Source organism: Protomyctophum bolini, assembly GCF_963924005.1.
Source record: "Protomyctophum bolini genome assembly, chromosome: 6".
In the NCBI taxonomy this organism is placed as follows: Eukaryota; Metazoa; Chordata; class Actinopteri; order Myctophiformes; family Myctophidae; genus Protomyctophum; species Protomyctophum bolini.
The window spans coordinates 25,587,982-25,608,413 of NC_137867.1; the positions used below are offsets into that span (position 1 = coordinate 25,587,982).

General features: G+C 41.7%; 2 protein-coding genes across 5 annotated transcripts; one reads left to right on the forward strand and one right to left on the reverse strand.

Moving 5' to 3' along the window:
* Positions 1-260: 260 nt before the first annotated feature.
* Positions 261-15,568, reverse strand: tpcn1 (two pore segment channel 1). 3 transcript variants are annotated; one of them, XM_080766830.1, is made up of 26 exons: positions 15,057-15,568; positions 12,282-12,415; positions 11,303-11,479; positions 10,505-10,618; positions 9,902-10,032; positions 9,685-9,773; positions 9,410-9,444; positions 9,211-9,269; positions 8,882-8,981; positions 8,543-8,659; positions 8,247-8,371; positions 7,451-7,499; positions 7,282-7,345; positions 7,055-7,099; positions 6,855-6,911; positions 6,689-6,742; positions 5,914-5,986; positions 5,659-5,766; positions 5,390-5,551; positions 5,058-5,173; positions 4,805-4,851; positions 4,652-4,720; positions 3,708-3,804; positions 3,288-3,418; positions 1,430-1,510; positions 261-1,335 (listed from the first exon to the last, which is right to left on the reverse strand). In XM_080766830.1, the coding sequence occupies exons 1-26, from the start codon at positions 15,145-15,147 to the stop codon at positions 1,192-1,194; spliced, it is 2,469 nt and encodes an 822-aa protein (XP_080622956.1). In that variant the 5' UTR covers positions 15,148-15,568; the 3' UTR covers positions 261-1,191. The 3 variants fall into 3 exon arrangements, 2 of the variants coding, with proteins under 2 accessions (XP_080622956.1, XP_080622955.1); XM_080766829.1 differs by lacking the exon at positions 15,057-15,568 and adding an exon at positions 12,886-14,331; XR_013964280.1 differs by lacking the exons at positions 261-1,335; positions 3,708-3,804; positions 15,057-15,568 and adding an exon at positions 12,886-14,331 and having other exon boundaries at positions 1,432-1,510.
* On the forward strand, positions 14,732-19,938 carry drc10 (dynein regulatory complex subunit 10). Of its 2 annotated transcripts, none has more exons than XM_080766831.1 (6): positions 14,732-14,781; positions 14,975-15,162; positions 17,954-18,650; positions 18,805-19,038; positions 19,152-19,223; positions 19,652-19,938. In XM_080766831.1, the coding sequence occupies exons 3-6, from the start codon at positions 17,955-17,957 to the stop codon at positions 19,931-19,933; spliced, it is 1,284 nt and encodes a 427-aa protein (XP_080622957.1). In that variant the 5' UTR covers positions 14,732-14,781; positions 14,975-15,162; position 17,954; the 3' UTR covers positions 19,934-19,938. The 2 variants fall into 2 exon arrangements, with proteins under 2 accessions (XP_080622957.1, XP_080622958.1); XM_080766832.1 differs by having other exon boundaries at positions 18,805-18,966.
* The last annotated feature ends 494 nt before the right edge of the window (positions 19,939-20,432 follow it).

Consider the following 20,432-nt stretch of genomic DNA (forward strand, 5'->3'; position numbering starts at 1 on the left):
TTCGGCATGCAGAGATTTCTTTGTTTGTCCTATGGGCTATAATATAGGTCTTTAAGTGTGAGAGATCCTTGGTTTGATTCCACTCAGTAGTGGAAAAATTACTACATTTCTTGAAATTAGTTTAGCAAAAGTATCAATACTGCAATCAACATAGAAAGAAACACTCTGTAATGGGAACCCGGGACCTCGTGTCAACAACGTGCATACGTTACCAGTTGACTACTAGAGAACCAGGTCCGTTAAGAAAACAAACACAGTCACAGAGTGACCAGACAGATTTATTTCACTGTCAGGTTTACAAATAAAATATATTTAATATAAATGTTTATTTAGAGTAGACTTCTATTGTAGCTACCGGTATATATATTGTATATTTTAGCTTTCATTTCTTTTAAATGCCTGTTTATATTGTATTGTTTCTGAACCTGTACAGCACTTTGGTTGACCTGGTCATGTAAAATGTGCTATATAAATAAAGTTGAGTTGAGTTGAGGTCCTTCCCCATTTTTAGAATAGATTGATGTACTGTAAGATATAACAGTAAAGGTACATCAATGCACTTGACAGTTTATTCAAATGATTAAGATCAAACACATACACTTAAAAGAATAACAAGTTATATAAAAGTAAAACCATCTCTTCTGTCTATTGAGACTTGAGTTGAGAGATATAATTTATCTGTTTGTAGGAGTACATGGTAGAAGCATAAAGGAGTGTATGTTTGTGTATGAACATTGGGAACACAAGGATAGTATTACCTTGTTTAACACTGATTAGATGAGCCATTCAACAAAGGCATCAGGTGTTAAGTACTGTATATGATCTACAAGAGGTCCAAACGGGTCGTACAGCAGTATACATACACACCATACAAGCCTCCTTCCTAACACAAACTGCTAGAGAGGGAGTCTTTAGGAAGGCCCAAGAAGGTTCATGATCCAGCTAAACTGGTAAAGCAACAGACCTGTAAACCATTCTACTTGTCAGTCAGTCATTATGTCCTTCTGTCTGTCTGTTGTAAGGAGTCCAAGCAGTTCAGTTTCTTTAGCTGCTGCTCACACCCTCACTTCCAATCTGAGCCCCAGGTACAGATACCTGCTGTGGCCAGGGGTGAGGGCAACTACATAGAAGAGACATGGAGTGACGGGAATTCTCAGACAGAGGTGTATTATAGCACTGGGGGACTGGTTGTCAGTTGATGCTGTGCGGTCCAGTCTGCGAGTTGAGCCGGGGTTCGGGGGAGGGAGATGGGTCAGAGACGGGACTGTCCAGTTCCCGGGGCAGCCTTTGGTCTAGTTGAGGCAGGTTGTCCCTCGAGTACTCTGCATACCATTCCTGTGAAGGAAAACAAGCAAAAGGATTATTGCTCAATGAACGCACAAGCAAATGATAGGATGACACATTATGATACTTCCAAACAGTGTCTCACCTGAATCTCCTCTGCATACATTTTCATGCTGAGGTCACTCTTAGTCCGTGATCTTCGACCAATGTACACCAGAGACGTGTGCTGCATACATTGCCACAGGAAGAAAGACTGTTAGTTGAACTACACACCAAAAGATACAGTCCAATGTTTATGTTCAACCACCTCAACTAGCATACAGCAAGGTGCGTGCCTCTCCAAAATCACACAAACCCACTTTATTTTGTCAATCTTATGTTTCATTTTAATACAAATCCCTCGTGCAGGGAAAGAAAATATTTTAACCACTTTAGTTGAAACTAGGGTTGCCTCGATCGGATTGGGTGATCGGAAATCGGGACCGATCACCCTAGTATCAATATTATATCGATATCATGATATTAAACCTGGAAATTGTCTGATTTCGGATATTGTAATATGGCATAAATGTGTTCTATAAAATATAAATATCGGATCGGGAAAAATCGGTCAAAATCAAATGATTGACAAGTGGTTATGCATTGCTGCACCCGCTTCGGATGTTATCACCCCTTAATCAAGAGAATGTTCGTGATCAGCACCTTAGAAATACCCCCAGTATGTGATAATCAACATACTGGGAAATCCGGAAGTGAAACGATGAGAGCGTTTGCTTTTTGTGTCAATGACGGAGGGGCGCCGTCTCTGGTGGCCTTGAGACACGTGAGGCACCACCGAGCGAGGCTCTAGCCGAGCGTTGCGACGGCCACCAGAGCCGACTCATCGCCGTCCGAGTTACATCCCGATAGGCAGAGAATAGTAAATATTAGTAGCCCCTAGTTTCCATGCCCCGACAATAGAGTTGGAAATGAGTTCAGCAGAGGGAGTCCTTGACCAGGCTATGTCTGCACCACTCTGCATGCGTGCAGTCCGGGTGAACACAGCCAAACACCACAATGTATAGTATGCCAGTATGGCCATATTAGCCATATTCCAATGTCCTGATAACGGTGGATTTCGTATATTTAATTAAGTGATAACGGACGAAACCGCTGAGTATAACCCACGCATAACCCATGTGGCCAGGGTTAGCCTAGTCTCGCGTAGCCAGACAAGTTGAGACAACTATTCCACAATCTCTGAATGCTATAGTCTGGAACTACACCTAAGTGTAGTTCCGAGTAAGGAAGCTGCCATTTCAGTTCACGAAAATATATTTTTAAATATCTTTAGAGCATATTTTTTTATTTCCATTTCTGCTAATAACAAGCAAGCTATATATGCTTAGATGATTTATATATATTAGGATACATTTGCGCAACTGTAAAGACGAAACAGAAGTGGCGAGGAGGCTCCACTTCTGCTTTATATTTTACTCATGATAGCGTTGGTCCAGACTGTATGATGAAATCATTTGGAATTGCGAAAGGAAACAGTCTGGTAACGCGAGTCTAATGCTTGCACCACGACACAAAACAGTTGTGCATCATTATGCACTGAGACTATTGAACACATATCTCCAGTTCTCCACATGTCCCATAGGCCATATGGTACAGTAGCTATCCTAAAAAAACATGCAGTAATACTGGTCTATACTGCCTCCCCCTGGCCAGACGGAGGCCTTATGGAGGGGAAAGGAAGTGGTTGAAATAACTCGTTCGTTCCACACGCTACGCCCTACTGGGGAAACTCCCGCCCTGGCAGGTGATAAGAAGAGGCCTGCTCCCTCCTCATGCTTTGAAGGAAGGAAGGACCCTCAGTTCGGGGCTCTCCCCAGGTTGGCAGAGGGAGAGTAGCACCCAGGATTACTGCTTAGGCAATTGGCACAGGGTGAAAAATGAGTTACAAAAATCGTGGGAAAAAACGTCCAGGTTCTGTGTGGCTCATGTTGATGTGTTCTCACCCCACTGCGGTCCATAACGAGTAGGACTCCCTGTAGAGAGTTCTGTCCTGGACAGGTCTGTTTGTACAGCTCCAGTGTGGCCAAGGCTTCATCACGACTCACCTCTGTTTCAAACACTATCCCATTCTCATCTAACACAAACACACACACACACACACACACACACACACACACACACACACACACACACACACACACAGCTTCAGATAACAGCACTACTAGTACATGGTCACTCTATCTTTTATTTACCGGAACATAAAAAACATCCTAAGCCGTAAGCACACAACTTTGTATACATAATAATACATTCAGATTTAACAAATTGCCAGTGTCTATAAAAGTATTCCCATGTGAGAATGTGCACATACAGTACACATGCTGTACACACAGACTCTCTCTCATGCACACACAAAGTCCCACCCTCTGGGTTCTCCACTGGTTCCCTGTTCTTGCGGCTATAATTCATGCGGAACACAAAAGCATCCAGAATGAAAGCCACAATGATGGTCATCACCACCTGGGGAGGACAGACACACATCAGTGATCTCATGAGCGTACTTGCATATAAGGGCAAGAATGCTGTACATGCTTGCAAGATAGTGAAGATACACTCAGAAATAAGGGTACGCTAGTGGTTCACACATCTATTAACCAAAAGGTAGTTAATATATCCTCAAAGGATCCTCAAAGGTTAACAATTATACCTTATGGTAGAGATTTGTACATTTTGGGGGACCAAAAAAAGATAAGCATGCATTTCTGACAAAATACACCAAAGTATACAGTACTACAGTATGTAATATGTAAATAAACCATAGGTTTATTTAATCAGAAATAGGTCATACTACTATGCTGTCAAAATATACAAAAGTATACTATGTTTACCAAAACAAGCAAAAATAAATATTGAGGTGGGGTATATTGTACATTCACTGAAGAATTAACACCTACTATAAACAACAGCTAAAGCTTTAAAGTGAAATCAACTTAAGTACAAATAAAAAAATGAAAAACCTCCAGTGACTTTAAAAATAAAAACAAGCAGAACTCTTTGGCCTGAAGGTGGGGCAATCCTACAATCTGCCTATTAGATTATGAGATATCTTGCATTCAAAATAACAAAATTGGCCTCAGGCTGACACAATAGGTCAGCAGGTTTCAATGGCTATTCACAAATCAGATTTTGAGATACTGTTTCTAGTGTGAAAGTGGCTTACGGGTGGCACTACTAATACAATGTTAATGGGTTACTGGGATGCCACTGGTCTAGACCCATCTATTCACAAAGCAGGTCTCTCTCTCTTACACACAACACAGACGCACACATGCAGGCAGGCAGGCACGCGTGCGCGCACAGACCTCACCATGGTAACAATGTAGAAGGTCATGAAATACAGGCGGCTCCAGTGGGATGTCATAGATGTTACTCCTTCCTATGAGAGGGTGGGTATTGTAGCTATTATATATTGTATGTGATGATGCTGAAAAACAGATATGGATAACTAACTTGATCTTACCATGGTGATGTACCAGTTGTTGACTACTGTCAGTTCAAACAGTGTCACTAGAGAGATAAATGAGACAAGCAAATGGTCAGTTTGGTAAATGTACAGGTGTATAGGTAAAGAGAAAAAGGGGAAAGTCTTTCTTTCATGGCTTATTAAGTCAAGCATGGGTGTTCACCTCCCATGTGGTACTGTGATCCTCTGATTAAAAGCAACAACCAGATCATATAAAGCAAAACAAAACAGCAACAAGTAAGGTGTTTACCAAAGCTGCTGAGAATGTTGTTGAAGTTATTGAGATAATAGTAGCCTTCCTCCAGCACTGTCTTGTTGCCTATGGTGACATTGATTTGTCTGTAGGAGTCTGCGACTGTACTGGTGCTGAGGGGTTGATTGGATAAGGAGTACAGTTAGTAGAATATAGAGACTGTAGAGGAACACCAGTAAAAGTGTCAAATCTGGGAATAAATCAGAAGTACAGCGTACCTCTGTATGCATTTCAGTCATTTCAAACAATTACCGTAAGTGAGGACTACAAATGTATGCTAGCAGCAATCACGTATAAGTGCTGACCCTGATGGGTTACCAACAACTTACTTGCAGCAGTTTGGGTAGATCACATCAGCAAAGAACTCCATCCCGACAATGGCAAAGGAGTAGTAGAAGATAATCAAGGTTAGGCCCAGACTTGCCATCCTGGGAAAGAGCTCAAACATGGTGTCCAACACGTTACGATACCTCTGCTTTATCTTAAACAACCTGCGGGAGCAGAGGAAAGAGAGAACAATGCATAATATGCATATAAATATGGCTACCGGTATATGCAAAACAGAGCATGTGAATAATGACATTGGATTGAGGCCCACCTGAGAAGCTGAAGTGGCCTGAGCACTACTATGAAGTAGAAAGGTTCCATGTCAAAGGCAAGAGCAATCAAGCCCAGAAAGGCAAACACAGTCACGGAGAAGTCAAACCTGGTTGAGGAAGATCAGTAGTTAGGAAACAACACAGTAGAAATTGAGTTTGATACATGTTCTAGAGTTTCTTTCTAAAATATTGCCATTCTTGTACTACTGTTGAGTATTGTAAAAATGTCACACATGAGAAAGGCCAGTACTCACAGATTCCATCCGGAGCTGAAATAAGCAATTGGCCCCAAGCCTGTTATTTTCATTAACACCTCCACACCATAAACTGGAGAGAAAGTGGGTAAACTTAGATGAAGTCTGTGTGGGATGTGTGTCAAGTACTTAACAGATGGTGATGACCAGCATAAGTCACATGTTGATAATGGGGCCGTGTCCACAAAAAGCTTCTTATTTTCTCTTTTTATTTTGGCTGCCAGCATCTTTCTGACATGGTAAAGAGGTGCTCCTTATCCCAGTGTAAACATCGCGTTTCAGTTATTTTGGTGCCCAGCTTTTTTGGGGGTGCGTTCACGGCGTTCCAAGCAGAAAATATTTCAACTTTTTGAGATGTGCGTCGCTCATCAATGCCATGTTTGATCCTTCTGGCTGTGACTGACGGTCTTTAACAACCTGACATTGAATCGCTTCGAAATCGAATCGAAAGTTCACAACCATGATAAGTCCATGTTTACCGTTGTTTCAGATAGACTATTTGTGCTAATAACGCAGCTATAACAGAGGATTTGACAGAAGGGTAGTTGTACAACGTTTCAGGAGTAGAGACCACCCTCTGCTTATCACTGTCACTCCCTGTTCTCAACTACCTCCCACCTTCACTCAACTGCCACTCCCCATATAAACGTGGTATCCTCCGCTGCTCATGAAATGCTTTCTGTGGACACGGCCACCTATTATGGCTTTTGTATGCAAGCAGAAAGACAAGATACAGGACAGATACAGGACAAGATACAGGACAAGTCATACTCACTGGTAAGGAAGACAATGTAACTCCATGGAACAATTCTGGACCAGGAAAATCCGGCTGTAGGAGGAGAGGGAGAGACAGAGGTCACAGGTCACAGGTCACAGGTCGGGAGAACCACACAGTCTTCTCCACTACCACAATCAAATCAGTGTCGCTGCAAGGGTCTTACTATTTTGCATGTATGTCTCAACAAGGATCCATAAGCCATTAACAGCCACCACCACGTCTGCAGATATGAGAAGAGCATGTGAATTAACCACTTTGGGAGAATAAAATAAATTATTTTTGAGAATTGTGGTTAAATAAATAAATAGCAGATCTATCTAAGAATAAAAAGGTATGTTGAGTATAATGAATGGATGCACTCACACATAGCATATTGGAAGGCCTTTGACTTCACCAGAAGGTTGATGCCTATTAAAATGTAATGCATAAAGAAATATATAGACAGTATATAGACAGTGAGTGTGTGTGTGTGTGTGTGTGTGTGTGTGTGTGTGTGTGTGTGTGTGTGTGTGTGTGTGTGTGTGTGTGTGTGTGTGTGTTCATGAGATTCATTTCAGCCTTGATTTGAAAGAGAAGAAGAGATAATTCACCTTTGAAAATGAGGAAAGTCGTGTGTGGAAGGTCATCAAACCAATATTCTCCACTTCGTCGCGCCTGGCCATCAAACACAGAGAATTTATTTTTGACAAATAAAACCACAGACACACAGGGAATGGAATAGTGGGAAAATTATAAATTAATTAATTAATTTAAACTTACTTTCCATTTAAGTCCAATGACCTCATAGAACTTATAAAAGTCATCTAGGCTGTAACGGAAAGAAGAGCAGAGAATGAGATGGAACTAGGAATACAAACATGAGGATTTATTTTTACGTTTAGGGCCAGGTTTGATTCATACACTCAGTGGTAACAGCATTACTTGGTTAAGCCACCAGTGTGAACTAAGACAAGTACTTAAAGGTAGTGTAAGTGATATATTTTGTGAAAAGGTCCTGGATTGCTATTATTCGTCACTACCTCAACGAATAATCATTGCTATATATGTTCAGTAACAAGGGTCTTTCCGTTTCTCTATGGCTTTAATAAACAGAAAATACATTTTCAGGTGGCTTGCCAATTGCATCCAATTCAGAACTTTCATTTAGTTTCACTCCATTATTCAGCCTAAAAGCCCTCTCAGTGCAGCCGTTTTCTGACATGGGGTGTGGCCAAAGTTGGACTCCGGATACAGCATTAGACCCTGAATGTGAGGCTTGCGATTCAGGGGCTGGAGCCATTTATCATCTTAAAATGTATAGTGTTCCAGGATAACCTTTGCCTTCTCATTTCGCTTTTGTCATCACTTCCACTTTCACTTGTTTATCCTGTATCCTGCATGAGTTGTGTCTCCTGATTGGATAAAATTGCTATCCTGACCTGAAAATGCATTTTCTGTTTACTAAAGAAGCCTGTTAATGAAGAAACTATAGCAATAATTACCATTACTTATCAGAATATATATTATTTTATCAAAATAAATCCTTTAATAAGCAGCTTGTGTATAATGCTGGTACCTAAGCATTGGAGCCCCTGAGATGTTGAGAGCTTTAAATGTGAGAAAGCGGTCTCTTGCTGACATTCGCGGCCTGTAGAAGCGCATTAGGCCATCAAACTGCTTTAGAGAAACACCCATCGGCCTCTGGAGACAAAACACACACACACACACACACACACACACACACACACACACACACACACACACACACACACACACACACACACACACGAAAATATGATGTAGATGTGATGAACAGCTATGACTGCTTTTCGGAGACTGAATTCATGCTGATGTTATTAAACAGGGGCATACCTGTCGGCTAACAAGCAGCTGGAAGGCATGGTCAATGGCTGAGCGTTTGTGAAGCAGTAGAGATTTAAACTTCATCTTTTCAACGCCGTTAAATGTATCAAACACTACTGCCAGGAGCTGTAAAGGGAACAGAGACAGTGTAATGCAGTAATAGTTTCTAGATTAATCACAGTCAGTGACAAATAGGATGTGATATGCATTGCAATTACATGCCTGTTTAAAAGGTTTTCAGAATGCAATGCTTCTCATTTGGAGTTGGACTGTTGATGCTATATACAGTACAGCTAATGTTTAGATATCAGAACATTTAAGATAGTGAGAGCAGTCTGTGTGCAGTACCAGGTTCATGATGAAGTACAGTTCTATGGAGAGGTAAACAATGAAGAAGACACAGGACCAGCGATTTCTAGAGTATGCTGGCATCATCACATCAGGGAAGCTACAGGAAACAGGGAAGATTGTTCTCAACCAGTGACAAAGTTATACAACAGCAATGGTTACAAAAAAAAAGGTTACAAAAAAAAAAGATCTGGTAGTAAGCCAAACAGACTTGTGCTATAGAAAACATTAAAGTTGAGCAACGGAAGTAGGAAGGAGATGATGCGTATAGCTTGCATGGCATCTGAGCAAAGGGCAATGTACAATACAGTGTGTTCTGTTGTGCTTACTTTGCTGTGGTCAGCAGTACAAAGAGACTGACAATGCTGTTCTCCAGAGTGTTGAAGTACTGTGGGGAGAAGAGCGGACACAAATCAGAAAACTTTGACCACAACTGAGCCACAACTGTCATCCAGGAAACAAAAACACATACCACCACAACATAGCCCAAACCAACTAATGTCACCCAGACTAATCTATCAGACGTACCGGATCAACAGGGTTTGGAGAGAAGAGGCAGAAGCCTGAGAGGAGACAATGGACCGTAGTCAAACAAACACAGAATAACAGAAAAACTGTACAGTACTCTATGGCTGAAAGCGGACAGTCCGATGATGAATTGACCATATTCACCCTGTGGCAATTTTGCTCGTGTCAATATGGTTAAATCAACTTGGAAGAACATAAGTGTGTTTAGCTTGCAGCTTCTTTTTTTTACTGTCACTATTTAGTGACAGTAGGCCATAAGAAGACATGATGCTTACCCAATATTGCAAATATAACCATGAAGAAGAGTAGCAGTAAGAGGATGTCAATGAAAGGGGGGAGCGACTGGAAGATCTGACGCAAGTTTCTAATTGGAAGAAAGGAAGGAATGAGTCATTAATGAGAGTGCCAAATTGTAAAATGATCAGCGATTTGTGTGTATATGTACAGCATATATTATGTGTTATATGTGGCGTTGAATATGTTGTTATGAACCTGCGCACTGCACCACAATATCTGCAGTCCACTAGGAATATGGGTCTGAGAGCTCTGGTCACACGCAAGTGAGATGTCTGTCTGATGAGAACCACAATTGCCTCAATGAACTGTAGCAGCAACACGCACGTCTATTTCACAGAGAAAAGAGATGAGATTACTCATACACAAACTATACACAACACTCATGTCTTATTACATATCGTGCACATTCTTTTTCACTTTTCTCCCAATTTAGTCATTGTCATGTTTATAATCCCTGTGGCATTGTTCGGGATAGGGGGGTATTTTGACAACCACGTCTCGCCTGATACATCCCCTTCTTTTAAACTGAGGAGTTCCAATAGGAGAGCATGACGCTTGAAGAGGAATGACGAGCTTTGACCAAAGCTGTAGAAATAGCTAGTACAGCGACAGAGATTGCCCTCCCGTGCAGGCTTCCTAAATTGTGTTGATTGTGTTGGTGTGCCCGCCAAAGCCCGGGGACACCTGCTCACCACGAATCCACATGGTGAGCAGGTAATTTACCCCTGAGCCACAGGGACAGACACCCTAACACTATTACCTAATGTCATCTGGAAGTATCAGAGGTGCATCCATTACCTTCACCATGGTCCTCTTATGTCGTATGAAGGTCTGGAAGCCTAGCCAACGTATCTTCATGCATAGTTCAAACGCCACCATGACCAAAGCTAACAGCTCCAGAGTGGCATGGACCTACAAGAACATAACATAACATAAACACAAATAGACTACAGTTATCATTTTCATTTCTTTCCTACAAGCTCACAACATGTCGCAATGAAACACATTGCGAGCTTTTAGAGCTACATGTTTTTTGGGGGAGGGGGGGTTATGCCTTTATTGACTACAGCGGTGCCCGTGGGGCCTCTACAGCGGTGCCAGTCTGGCACTGACCTACTTGGAACGATGCATGCCCCACCCATATATTATGTCTGTGTCCCTTTTATGCCCATATATGGAGTTATTTGTCAGGCATGTCCAAATATGGAGTCTATGCAGAAGTCAGAATGATGTCAGAACAGGCCAGCTCTATATATGGACATATGTACAGAGCCTGGGCAGAGGCCTTTTTGGGGCGGTTATGGATAACCATGGGTCCGACGGACGCGACACCGGGCACTGCACCCCCTGTGGTGGGGAGGTACGCATGTGTTAAATTTGAAGTTGGCTGGGCGAACGGTTCTCGAGTTATGTGGATTACAGACGTTCATACAGACGTACAGAGACTGCATTTATAGTTAGATTGTAAGTTGCCTGGTACTGGGACTCGAACCCGCAACATGCTGTCAGGCTACTTTGTAGCCTAGGGGCCTGCCAGCGGTCCGGGTTTTTCCAATTTTCTGAAAGGTTTTTGGAACTACATGCGTCTCCACTTACATAGACGTCCAGGCGAAGCGATGGCACAGCGGGAGCCTCACACAGCGACAGCACCATCAGCAGCACGGCTGTCAGCAGCTCCATCATGTAGAACAGGTGGTTATGAGCAAACAGGTATGCTGCCAGCGCCTTGGGGTTCCGAGGATGGGTGAAGAACTTATCATTGTTTTCCCCTTCCTACACATACAATACATACAGGGGAGTGCATATAAGGAGGTAGGAGCTGTCACGATCATGACATTTTACACAATGATTATTTGTCGCACAATTAATTGCAATTAACAATTTAATTATGGCATTGAACATTGGAACATGTGGATAAAATGGCCTTTTAGGCTTTGTAAACAAATATTACACAGTACAGTTATGACAAATAACTGTACATAAATTATTTTGAATATATATATTTTTTTAATGATTTTTTATCCCACGATTTTGCAACCCATTTTTTAAACCCAGTGTCAATTATCTAATGTAATCCTGGGCGCTGCACTTCCTCTGCCAACCTGGGGGGGCAGCGGACTGACCTCATGCTTCCTTCTATGCATGAGGAGTCCAAGCTGCTTCTTTTCACCTGACAGGGGGAGTTTCCCTGGTCGGACATAGTTTCCCCTCCATCAGGCGCTCCGGCTGGCCGGGGGGAGGTAGTTTAGAGACCAGGATTACTGCATGTTTTTTGTGAGGGTACCTACCCTGTGTGAACGTTTTCCAACATGGAAATGATTATCGCAAATACTTTCGAATAGGCAAACATGTAATAATTTTGACAAGCCTAAGAATAAGAAGCAGCTGCAGACATAAGGGATTTTCTAGTTAAACACTGTCACTTGCAACTGTGACAGAACAGAATGGGCTCTATTAAATCGTACTGTACAAAGTCCCGAGGACATAATAAAACCATTATCATATGATCACATGAGCTAAAGGCTACTAGTGGAGGTTCTGCTATATAGTTACTTTGCCCAGTGCTTGTGAATACCTGTAAATAGATAGCTGCCTCTTGGTAGTTCATCTCCCAGCTGTGTTGTAATGATGCATTTTGGGCTCTGCAGTTTTGTGGGCCAGGTGTTGGAATTACTGCATTGTTTATTATATCGTAATTGCCACCTCCATCTATAAAATAAGAACAACGTGTATGATATGTGTTGTCACATATAGTACACACACACACACACACACACACACACACACACACACACACACACACACACACACAATCCCGGCGGTATTTCCTCCAAGCTAATGATGTGACTGACATGAAAGACTGGGTTACTGCTCTTAACAAGGCAAGCAAGATCACGGTGAGTATAGCATGTGCGCACACACACACACACACACACACACACACACACACACACACACACACACACACACACACACACACACACACACACACACACACACACACACACACACACACACACGTATATAGAATAGATTGAAGCATCACTGTAACTATAGGCTATAGTATAATAGTCGCTATTTATACAGATTCTTCTTGGCAATTGTGAATAAAGTTATTTCATTATTAGAGACATACTATAGACAATCTAGACACACACATCACAAGGGTGCGTGCCTACCAATGCAGTCTAGTTCTACATGTAGGACATAAGAGTTCATTACAACTGGACTCTCCTCATGGACCTGACTTTGATGCTGTTCAGCTGTTTGTGTTTGCTCAGACAAGCACTCCATGGCTCAGCCTGGACGTGTGTATTTGTCTCAGCATATGTGAACGTATTACAGTCCCCCGAAGTCCACCACGGACAATGTGTGTGTTATTCACAGTCCACAGGTCCAGCTCCAGTGTTCACACCCCCCCGAGGATACAGACAGGAAAGCATTCCAATCAATACTGATGTCCTTTCAATAGAATGTCCACCGGTGTTGCCACTGATAATTAGAGTCTTCTTGTGAACTAATTACTTCTTTCACAAATGCTGTAGTTTCTCCTTCCAGAAATCAACATGTAGACAGCACGCTGGATTGCAGATCATGATGCCAGCAATGAGAGGGTAATAACTGAACTGTCACAATACCTCTGAAAGTTACCAGCTGTAGCTGCCACTGCAGTGGAGTTTGAACGTTGAACCCTGTGCTGCCTGTAAGTACAGTAATTTTTTATATGACTCACTCAACACAGTGGACAGTTGTAGCAACTTGCAAGTGTATTCAATAGACGCGGAAGATCTATTAATCTATTTATGGCTCTTTCAACACAGAAGAGGAAGTAGGCATATAACACTGTAATCCTTAAATCAATTCCACACATTCCATAAAGAGGCTACTTGTATTTTAAGCGACTGGACATAATAAAAAAAAATAGGAAAAAATATTAAATCAACTCCATTTCAACATCTTCCATCTGTATGTTGGAGGAAGATATTACAGTCCATTATGTCTTTACCAATCAACTAGTCCACATGTTTCCGTGGTCACAACACGTTTCAATCGGAATGATCCTGTCAGTGTCCTCTCGCCCCATTCATGTCACGTTGCTGCCCCAGGCAGTAATCCTTAGAAGAATTTTTAAAACATGTAGGAGTAGAACAGAATAGAAAAAGTAAAGATCAGTCCCCGGAAGTCAGCTGTGGTATATTCCTGTATGACAGCAATTGAATCAGCCTCAGTAAAGTCTAGTCCAGCTGAGGACTGACTAGCTGTTATTCCGACAGAAGCAAAGCCACTATCCGCTGTGCGCTATTCCAACCCATCATTTGTTTGAGAACAACAATGCGTTTGTTGCTGCCAGTCAATAACCAGTGAGGTCAGGCCCTGAGCCGGCTCTTCCAAAAACAAACACACTACTATGTCTATGTCTATGGTGACTGGTTCTCAGTAAAAATCCTTTATTCTTCTTTTCCTTTTCAGAACGATGGCCAGCGTTCAACAACAAAGAAACCAAACACCACACTTTCTCCCTAGCCAGTGAGATTGAGAATCATCGTAGATTGAAATGTGCTGTCCAAATGGTGACTTATTTTTGCCTCTGTCAGCGTTCAAACTCCCTCCCTGTCTCCAGAGAACTCCCAATCAATCCTCCCAGTCTCAGGGAAGTTCCCACTCCCTGATATCCTGGGGGGAAAGGAGATCTCCTCTTCCTGTTCACTTCCAGAGCAGGAAAACAAAACACAGTTGTGGTATGGAGGTCTGGTCTCACACACACATACTGTTGTATGTGTTGCATGCTGCCCATGATGAGCATGGCGGTAATGGGGCCACTCATACACACTGCTGAGCCTGCAGTTTCCTGCACCGGTCAGTTTGTAGAGTATATGTGAGGCATACAAAGGCAGCAGGATTACAACATAGAGTGGACACATGACACATGGACATGTGATCTCAGAATTATGGACATTTCTATTTTCCTTTTTTTTAAACAACAATGTTCCCTGATTGCACCTGGCAACCAACATCACATCCTTCAACATCATCTCCGACTCCTACAACAGCTTGGGAGGGGAGGCACGCCTCCGGTAGGTAGGCATGCAACAAATAACAATATACTACTATCACAAAATACACTGACTGACATACCGTACACAAATTCACAACAAGCATTGTGGAGATTAAAAAAAGATAAAGATAAAAAGTACAATTATCACTTATTTTCACTTTAATCAGATAAAAATGTCTTTCTTTTTTTTCATTCATCATCATCATCAACAGCATCATGAGTGGCAGCCAGCACTGTCAGTATGCGAGGCTACAATGTTAAGGATGAGGATGCCAGTAAAACTTAGTAACTTACTCTCATCTCCCCTCTCTGTGTCGTCGCTAAGCAAACCGCTGTTGTCGTCGTCCCAGTTTAAGATGAGAGGCACATCGTCGTCAGTCTCCATTCTTCAATAGCACAAGTAAAAGGCAACCGCGATCTTCTAAAATTGCACTTTGCCTATTCCGCGTTATATCGCTGTATTTATAGGCAGATAGCTTCGGTTTTCAAACTAGATAACGGTACAAACTCCTTTGCTAACCGTAGCAGGACATGACATCTTGTGTGCGCACTCTTCGCTCATAGCTAATTAGTTGCTAGCATGCAAGCAACTTTTGTACGTTTTTATATATAAAACAAAAAACAACTAGTTAACTAAATGGCTATCTGGTTACCGGTATGTAATGCAAAACCTAGGGTGTCTGACAAGCAGGATTGCTTGTTTATTTCAGTTTTTGTCTTTGGTCTTGAGGAGATGACATCTGTCAACGACCCAGACCCACTGTCATTCACGGCACAACTCCTGCCGAGTCTCTGCGCCCATCACACCATCATCACATAAGAAAAACAACACAGGCGTTTTAGCTGCTTGTCAGTATTTTTTTCAAACGTTTAATCGAAAGTGAAGTACAAAATATTGCGATCTCACCGTGACTAAAACAATATAATTTCGCAAAGCAAATAAAGACATCCAGATTCCAGTCACTGGAGACTGTTTTATCAACAAACGTTTGCGACACCAAAGCAATTCAATTCACGGCAGTTGAATTTTCAAAATAAAGGTCCAACATGAACATTGCATTGAATAAGAACGAAAGCTGGAGTGCAAGATTTCTCAATTTTTGTTTATGGATCAAAATTAAAACAATGAAAGCTGCTTTAATAATTTCTTTGCACATTAAATTAAATAATTAAAATAAAAACTCAACAATTTAAAGTTATTTATGTATATTATAAACCAAAAACAAAGAAACTGGTTTAACAGAAACAGCTAGTCAATGGAGGTCTATAACACTGTCCAGTAAAACGTATTGGACTACCATAAACTTGGTAGTTTAATTGCTTTATAGCCTATAAAGTGTTCAATCTCTCTATAATATCTAATACCTTTTTATTTGATCATTGATATTGACATATAGGCTACTGACCATAGAGCTACTGACATGATACTGACCATTATACTGCTTTGTCGATTCCAATACTGCTGACTATACTGACATGATACTCAGATACTGACATGATACTGAAAGTGTATCACTCAAAATCCCCATGGGAAAGCCCCATATGGTGCCCAGGTTATTGGTTTTTTGAGAAATATAATACAAATAATTCCGGTAGAAAAAACACAGGACAGACAACAAGAACAGAAAATAAACAAAACAGGACAAATAAAGAGAAAGACAATACAATACAATAGAACAATTATATCAGGCCTTGTGACATCACTAGTATATGCGGCCTGCAGTCGCAATTAAGCCCATATATGGAGATCCCTGATGTCATCAATATTGGCCAGCAACTCCACATCTGACCTCAAACCCTTAGATCTCAGTCAGAACCTGTTCCATATGTTGATCACTTTTGACTGATAAAGGAAAGAGGAGATCAGCACACCGTTTTAAAAGCTCCCAAAACTATTTATTGTCAACAGAACGGAAAACAATCCGTTTGGGCCTCAGGGGCCTTCGTCAGGCTACGTCAGGGCCTTCGTCAGGCTACGTCAGGGCCTTCGTCAGGCTACGTCAGGGCCTTCGTCAGGCTACGCAGGGCCTTCGTCAGGCTACGCCAGGGCCTTCGTCAGGCTACGTCAGGGCCTTCGTTGTATTGCTTTCCGCTCTGAGCTTTTAAAACGGTGTGCGGATCTCCTCTTTCCTTTATTATTTTGGGTCCTGCACCCGTTGAAATTTGTGGATGTGCGTGCATCTCTTGACCATTCCCTTTTGACTGATACCTGTCCATTCAAACTCTAGACGGGCCTGCCGAAAATCAAGGCCTGGCACTCATCAAACCCTGTATACACTCAAGAGAATGTCCCTGCTACAACCCTTAGATCTCCATATATGGAGCGGACCTGTTCTGACATTCCATAATTATGTAATGTTGATCTGACCTCATCAAACCCTGTACACTGAAGACATGCTCCTTATATGGCCAGTAGGCCTACAGAATTAATTATTCATATTTTGTATTATGATTGTAATAACAAAATGTAAGTATTATTTTTCTTCTGTTTGATTTTTTTTGTTTTGTTAATTTGTTTTTAAGCATCCACATTCCACAGTAGCCTAAATAATATAAACTCTTATTGTGAAATGCCGGTTGATCAACGAATGACAGAATCAAGATTCCCAATGCAAATCAAGAAAGTTTAGCTTTTCATATTAAATAACATTTCTGTGAAATATAAGAAGCATACGCTAGATAATTTTGTGCTTTGTCATCTGCCCTGTAGGCTACACTGAGTCTGACCCTGTGTACTTGTGTAGCCTCGGTCCCAGGCTTACTTACAATAGCCAGTTGGAGATGGTATCTTAGCAACCGACAAAACAAAAACATACGAGATAGCTGTGTTGGCAACAAGACATTTAAATACAGTAGCTGAGGCGAACGGCAGGGGAATGTGACTATCATGCTTAATATTTTTAACAAGCACTGTTTTGTCCGTGCTAGTTACACTCTCAGGCAGGTAAATTAGCCTAACACTTAAACTATTGTCAAAGCGCGTCTACTCTAGCCTAAAGTCTAAACTATTGTCAAAGCACGTCTACTCTAGCCTAAAGTCTAACCTTGAGGTAAGGTGTGCTATTTACTTTACAGCTTGATGACAATTAGCCATGTGTAAATTGCCTAATGGTGCCAGTGCCCTAGTAGGATAATATAAACAGATAAAATAAAATAAAAACTAAAAGTTAATTTCAATGTTCCAATGACAGCATGTCTGCAGAGGTACCAACTTTGGTGGCAGTGGATGCCAGTCTTCAGATGTTGTCCTCCACTCCCCAGCCGAGGTCCAAGAGACTCCCAGAAGACTCCCAACAGATCCTTGACCCTCTACAAAAGAAATTGTCTTCTCTAGAGACACACCAAATATCTGGTGTTATAGAAGACTGCATCAGTGGAGTGGAGTTAGTAGCCATGCTGCCTGCTGTGTTGGTTCACCTAGACACTCTGTCTAGTAGGCTAGATAAGGGACTGACTGAGGCACTGAGAGAGCATCAAGTCTTAGGGAAGAGCCTGGAAAGGCTGGAACATCTAAAGCAGGTGTCGGGTAAAGAAGAGGAAAGAGAAATTGGGGGAGCAAGGGAGGGAGAGAGAGATCAGCTTGAGAAGGTTTTCCAGATGTCCTTGAGGAACGTGCTGAGACTATTCCGAGCCCATCCAACTGCCATCCGTATTTTGAGGAGAGAAGCAGATATGGCAAGTGGGATGAGTAAGAACATGCAATGTCTAATTGGAGGACTAAGGGACCTCCATGGGGTTGTACTGGAGAATCTGCTCACCAGTCCTACTGAGCAACAGGCACGGGGCCGCTATTTGCAAGAGCTGTCTGTGCGCCATGGCAAGAACATGGAGCTGGTGGCTTCACTAGAAACGGAAGTAGCAGCAGTCACCAAGGACAGAGATGCAGCGGTGAGACAACATGTGTAATTATAGCTAGGCTAATGACAGTCTTTTACTCATGAGAGGGTAGCAAGTATGTGATTCACAGCTCATGGCCAATAACTTTGGAAAATATGTCTGTTTCCCTACCCTTTTCCCATTTATCTTCCTGTTTGTCTCCCAGATTTCTAAGAAAAATGATGTGATCAAGAAATTGAAGAGTTCTTTGCACCAGATGGAAAAGCTCTCAGAAGAGGTTGTGTCACGTACACAGCAGGATGCAGAGAAGCAAAGCCAATCAGATGTTAAGGCTTCAGAGGGGAAACAGACTCGATTGCAGCAGGAGGTCAATCAACTTACATTTCAGCTTAACAATAGTATCCTTGAGAACAAGGAGGCGGAATCAGCACTTCGTAAGGTGCACCTAATATGTACAATTATACCTAAATTTTAAGTTTTTAATGTTTGCTATCGTGTGGGCCACAACATGTATTTGTTGTAAGCTATCTATTCTATTTTTGTACCCGGCAGAAAAAATACAAGTTGGAAACAGAGATAGAAAACAGGATTAAGAAGTATGATGCTGACATGGGAGAGAAGCAGGTAAAGGTTCAGTTCTGAGCTGGGACCAAGTTTGACAGCTCTCAGTTGGGAGAATTGATATGGTTTCAGAATATTTTAGCAAATATCCCTGTTAAAGTAATGAGATACACATCCTCATCAAACACATCTGTCTGCATTGATTAACATAATATTCCCAATATTACAATGAACATACTGTAACTTACACAAGGTCACTTACAAGCAGTAAAAAAGAAGTGTATTCCATGAATTCCTTTGGGTTCTATAAGATATCAAAACGGTCGTTCAGGATTTGAATGGAAGGTGAGTTTAGCCTGGCTGTAAACACTCTTGAATGGAATATCTATTAATCCAATAAACACTGGACTTTTAACTTCGATCATTACAGTATTTTTCTCCTCCGTGGCTTTCTCTTTCCATTAATTTCACTACCGTCCCCATCCATTCAGGTGGAGCTAGAGGAGATGGCAGTCATCTATGAGGAGGAAAAGGAGGAGCTGAGGCAGCTGCAGGAGGCCTATTCTGTCCTGGAGGTGGAGTACAGCCAGATCCAGGAGGAGCGCCTACTGGCAGAGGAGAGGATGCAGGAGGAGGAGAGAGACCTGGAGTTCAACACCAGAGCTGCTGTCATCATCCAGGCCTGGTGGCGGGGCTTCCGTGTCCGCAAGAGCATGAAGGGCAAGAGCAAGAAGATGAAAAGCAAGAAGGGAAAAGCCAAGAAAGGCAGATAGTTTAATCTCAGTGTTTGGCAAAGGCCAACACTGAGACGTTAAAATTAACTGTATTTTTCAATATTTTAATTGCGCATTAAGCCCAGTTTATATTTGCACGTATGACCATGTTGCTCACTGAAAATAATGAAAAGGCGACAGTTTTCAGAGAGGCTAATGAAAATATTGTATTCCTCTTGTATGTGTCATTCAAATATCTAAAAAGAAAGATCTCTTTTATTAACAAAATGTGTCACTGTTTATTTTATTACACTCTCAGGATGTACATTAGGCGACATAGGTCTCTCGGCTGCCAAGATTACAATTCAGTGTGAAAATAATGACCAATGAAAAAAAAAATTAAACATATTTTTCAGTATTTTCCACAGAATACATTTCATTATTTAAAAAAAATATATGGTATTTCGCATGATATTATTGGCCTATGGCACTTTTCAGTTTATTGTATGGCATTTAGGTTGCTATTCTCTGCATTGGCCACTGAGTGGCAGTAAAGCTA

Coding starts and splice junctions, on each gene's coding strand:
- tpcn1 (XM_080766829.1), bottom strand. CDS start 13,000: ATGGAGTGCTTGTCTGAGCAAACACAAACAGCTGAACAGCATCAAAGT. Junction 8,372..8,542: donor AGCTGCTTGTTAGCCGACAG/GTATGCCCCTGT, acceptor TTTTGTCTCCAG/AGGCCGATGGGTGTTTCTCT. Junction 3,805..4,651: donor CCTTCTACATTGTTACCATG/GTGAGGTCTGTG, acceptor TGTCCTCCCCAG/GTGGTGATGACCATCATTGT.
- drc10 (XM_080766831.1), top strand. CDS start 17,955: ATGTCTGCAGAGGTACCAACTTTGGTGGCAGTGGATGCCAGTCTTCAG. Junction 18,651..18,804: donor CCAAGGACAGAGATGCAGCG/GTGAGACAACAT, acceptor TTTGTCTCCCAG/ATTTCTAAGAAAAATGATGT. Junction 19,039..19,151: donor CGGAATCAGCACTTCGTAAG/GTGCACCTAATA, acceptor TGTACCCGGCAG/AAAAAATACAAGTTGGAAAC.